The 4,868-nt window shown below is 47.1% G+C and overlaps 1 protein-coding gene across 1 annotated transcript; it reads right to left on the bottom strand.

Moving 5' to 3' along the window:
- Positions 1–372: 372 nt before the first annotated feature.
- On the bottom strand, positions 373–1,281 carry LOC124670307. The gene has a single exon (XM_047206811.1). It carries the CDS (start codon positions 1,186–1,188, stop codon positions 589–591), a length of 600 nt encoding a protein of 199 aa, XP_047062767.1. The 5' UTR covers positions 1,189–1,281; the 3' UTR covers positions 373–588.
- Between the last annotated feature and the right edge of the window lie 3,587 nt (positions 1,282–4,868).

Here is a 4,868-nt window from a genome sequence, read left to right as displayed (position 1 = left end):
TAACACTCCCTCCTCTACCTCCCTCCTTAATAACTGGTGTAACGGCCACGACCCACCCTGAGTCTCCACTCCCCTCCTTCCTTCTCTGTCCTCCAAAAACCTTTGTAATGAACCTGTATGCCGATGTGTTGATATATAATGTTCAGGCCGGCGTAAGCCCGCCGTAGTCCAGCTCAAAAAAAAAAAAAAACTGGCTGGTGCAGCAAGCCTACTCCAAAATGTCGATCACCGCTTCCCACTCCAAAATGTGGATGCGATGATCATTCAAGTCAGATGCACCATGCCACATGCATGGTGACGTTTATTAGTCAGCCCATGCAACATGCTTAGCTTTGTGGATCTCCAGGCAACTAATTTCTTCTAATGCACTCCTTCCCTCTTCCTTTTATACAAGAGAAACATAAAAAAATGATACTCCCATAGGAAAAAATAATGTACTGCTCCGTAGTACTTACACTTCTAGCATCAACCGGAATAAAGTTAATTGATCAGAATATGCACATTAGGTGCTGTAAAATTGACTAATCCCAAGATAATTAAGAAAGAATGAACTAGTAGATGCAACAACCGGCAGGTGAGCTGTCACGCTCACGGCATGTAGTTGGTGAGAGCGTAGGCGACGGTGCACCCGTAGAAGATGAGGCCGGTGACGGCGAGCACGCAGAGCGCGAACGTGGCGCCGACGGCGATTGGGATGTTGCACGACAGGATCCCGAACTTGAGCTGGATGGCGTCGATCATGGAGAGCAGCAGGAAGAAGGTGCCCATGATGGAGCAGACCGCAGCGAGCAGCATCATGGGCCTGGCGTACCGCAGCACGGCGCGGCGCCGCTCCCGGGGCCCCGCCGCGCGCCACGCCGGCATCTCCTCGCAGTCGTCGGTCATGACCGGCTTCTGCTCGCCGTCGCCGTAGAAGTCGTCGCCGGCGGCCAGCAGCGTGACGCAGAGCTTCATGCCCTGCGCGACCAGGCTGGAGAGGAGGTAGAAGCCGAAGGAGAGGATCTCGAAGAGGAAGAAGTTGCGGGCGATGTCGTCGCCGGCGACGCAGTTCGTGGGAACGGTGGAGGAGGCCGTGATGGTGCCGGTGATGCCGATGAAGACGGCCACCGTGAGGAAGGTGTTGGCGGAGACGATCCCCTCCAGCGCCTTCACGTGCACGTCCGGGTTCCGCCGCCGCACCGTCGGCATCCTTCTCCTTGATGTCTGCCCGCCGCCGGCCTCTACCTGCCTAGCTTAATTTGGTCGATGTGTAGAAGATGAGATCATGAGACTAGCTAGAGCGGTGAGTGGGAATGAGTGAGTGGGCGATTCAGTGAGCTCGACAAGTCACAAGTCTCTTCAATACATGGTGGTTTATCGAGCACTACTTAATTAATCAACTAACTATAATTTCATGGTGCTTTTGAGAGGAGTCATCTTGCTTAGGCAGATGGTAATGGTAAACAAACTAAGGTAGGTACTCCTAATGCTAGTACTTAATTAAGCTCTCCAATGAACGTGCATGTAACTAGCTTTATTAGTTAGTAGTTAGTAAGTAACGATGATCCATCGCTTTTGCCAAACCTGAAAGGTGCAATGATTTAGGATGACACGCATGGATGGACATTCAGGTGAGTTGATAGCTGCAGGTTAACCACCCAGGTTGTTGCCTTGCTCCGAGTAGCATCACTGGCTAGTGGTACGGTACTAGCTGGCTGCTTGTCCACTACTCCATGCATGGGATTGCCCTTGCAGCCCATCCATGCATGATTGCTCCAAACACAACTCACATATTCCTATCATTCTTGTTAAAGAAGTATTATTATTGTTAACATAAAAAATATTTTGTTTGATATTAAATTTATCTAATAAATAGGATGCAAAAATAAGTTTTTTTACATCGAACAGTAAACGTTCACGTACTCACATGAATTGTAAATGTTACTTTTAGAAAATATTATTGTAGGTGAAAATGCATTCGTTCAGAAAAACAAGAAAACTTTACATATATAAGAACACCAAATATATTAGAAAAGAAAGGTCAAAAAAAATATTAGAAAAGAAAGGTCAAGCCTTTTTTGATTGTTCATGTGTATTGAAAAGATGTTCATGCTTTCAAAGGTAAATGTTCACGGGTCCTAAATATGGCTTCACCTATATTAAAATAAATGTTCACACATTTCAAGAAAATGTACATGTATCTTAAATAATGTTTTTGTATTTGCAAAAGAAATGTTTATATTTTGCAAAAAAAAGATGTATCTTAGAATATGTATTCACGGAAAAAAAAGTAAACCATCAATAATGGCGGATCGTGGATATTATTCACAATAATGTCTTTATCGGTTTACAATTATATGTAGTGTAATGAATTAGCATTCGCCAGCCAGTCCTCCTATGCTCCCGTGTGGGAACGCTAGGCCGCACCTGGGCGCCCATCGACAATCTCACCCGCTTCACTTCCGTGTCCCATATGGCCCTATCACACTGCTGCCGGTGACATTGTCGGGCAAAGGCCGTGCAGAGGAAAATCTCCTGGGCCGTCGACCTGGTGGGTTGGTGTCCGCTCCTACCTCTATTGCGACGGTGCTGTGATGTGGAGGCGGCTAGGCGCGGCTCGGTAGCCGCCACATGCGATGTAGTGGATGACGACATGATGCAGATAGGCCTGATCTAGGCCCATATGATTTAGGCGAGCTGAAGCTGTTTTGCTGATCAGTTGGCAGCCTATGGGGGAGGCTACACCCGCAACACGAGGTCGCCAGGGGCAGCGGTCTCGGGCATGGCGGTGACGGCCTCCTCCTCCTCCACCTTGGGTGGTTTTCCAGGTTGCGGCGAATCTCAAGATCCCACATCTAGTTCCAACTACGAGTTGGGGAGGCGGGCGGCTGCTTTTGAATACCGAGCCCCGACTCTGGTTATGGTGGGTAATGGCGGCGTCTATGCGTTCTTACCTTAGTGAAGGCATCATGATACGCACATCCTATCTTCCAAGAATTGAATTGATTGCAAGTTTGCATGATATCTACGAGGCTAGGAGTTCTGGAGCTGGGTGTCACCACTCACCAGGTCAATGACATAAACCAGTGAATGTGCTTTGCCAAGCAAACGTCGATGGATGTTTTGCCAACACGTGCGTCTGTTTATGTTAATCATAAATTTCGCCACACAAGGCAATGAAGCAAGAAGAAATTTAGACATTCAGAAGGGGAACACGGATGGATGTTTAAGTTTGACACCATGCAAGTTTGCTTGATCTACGAGGCTATTGGAGGTCTGGAGACTGGAGCTGGGTGTCACCACTCACCAGGTCATTGACATATACTCCTAGTTAGTTACCGTCTTGGTTTTTGACAGCCATAGGCCCAACCTTGTAACAGAGCCGGCCGGCTTATTCAGAAAACAATCTAAATGTGCTTTGTCAAGAAAATGCTGACTGGTGTTTGTCAACACATGGGCACTAGGCAACGAAGCAAGAATAACTATATATAGACATATTCAGAAGGGGAACTCGGATGAATGTTTCAAGTTTGCCACCATGCAGTTCGAAGCTAGTGTCAGACGATAAGCAGCAACCAGGAGCCTCCATATCTCAGTTCCATTAGGCCCTCATTTTATCTCACATACGGATTTGGATGATGTTACATAGCTCAATAATTATCATAAACTCCAGACGCTCACTTGCCTGCTCCACTTGTTCTTGCGAAATGAAGGAAAACATGGTCACTTGAGAGCAATTTATTTCAAAAAAGGATCATATATCGTGTGATGGTCAGACCTTACACACCAACCACAAGCTAATAATACCATGAAGAAAAGTTGATCCTCATTGAGAAAATTTGTGGTCGGAACGATGCAAACAAACATGAGAACATCTAAAGCAACACTAGTACATTAGCTCAAGTACCTACGCATGCTCTTGACGTCGAGGATCCTTTCATGCTCCTCCAAATCGGTGCCGTCAATCTCGTCACCCAGGTAGGAATAAAGAGAAAGATCATGGTATTCGTCGGGGTTGTCGTCATCATAGGGGTAGCCGTCATCAGTGAACGCATAAATTGGGGAAAAGAAACAACATTTACAAAGTTCATATGGCGGGAAGTACTCGTGGTAGTCCACTCTGATCCGGGCGCACTTGGCTGTTAGGTTAGCATCCATCGTGACGTTGCAGCAATCCCGAATGTTAAGGTACTCTAGGTGGGGGCAGTTGTCGATGATAGCTGCCAGGCCTTGGTTGCCGAGATTACCATGGACGAGCTTCAAGGAACGTAGTCGGTGCATCTTTGCGATTGCAAAGGCCTCTCGATCATCAGTACGCTTGTTAAAACGATAGGAGCAAGGCCTTTGCCGGACAAGCCTGAAGCTTTTCACGCACGGGCACGCTTCATCGTGTAAGCAGTGATAAAGCTGGAGCTCCTCAAGAAGATGGAGCTTCTTTATTGCGTCGGCAAATCCTCCGGCGGAGATAGGACAACACCTGGTCAGCTCAAGTCTCTTCAGCAAAGGCGCCCTGCAAGATATGATGACTAATCTTAATATACCACTAATTCGAAGATCTGGCTAGCTTTACATTTCAAAACTAAACTGCCGGCCCGGAGTTGTATATATATTTTCAAAGGATCCAACCTTAAACAAAATATAAGAAGAAACAATAGGCATATCTTTGTTTTTTTTTGTGTGTGTGGGATGCGTACCACTTAAAACTCTGGGATTAAATTTTTGGGGATCAAGAACAAATGATCTTACTGCTTGGCGAGCAGCATGAAGAGGCCATCGTCCAGGTGTGCGCCCAAGAAGGTGTGGCACTGCCCCGCGCTAAGACGCAAGGCGACCCTCATGACATTCTCGAGAGTAGCCTGCCGGGTGAAGGGCGGGACGTCGGGAAGATC

The sequence above is a fragment of the Lolium rigidum genome, chromosome 7 (genome assembly GCF_022539505.1).
Source record: "Lolium rigidum isolate FL_2022 chromosome 7, APGP_CSIRO_Lrig_0.1, whole genome shotgun sequence".
NCBI classification, from domain to species: Eukaryota; Viridiplantae; Streptophyta; class Magnoliopsida; order Poales; family Poaceae; genus Lolium; species Lolium rigidum.
Note: the sequence above shows the minus strand (reverse complement) of the source record. Positions and strands in the feature narration are given on the sequence as shown.

Excerpts from the sequence above, each read along its gene's own strand:
- LOC124670307 (XM_047206811.1), bottom strand. The coding sequence starts at position 1,188 with ATGCCGACGGTGCGGCGGCGGAACCCGGACGTGCACGTGAAGGCGCTG.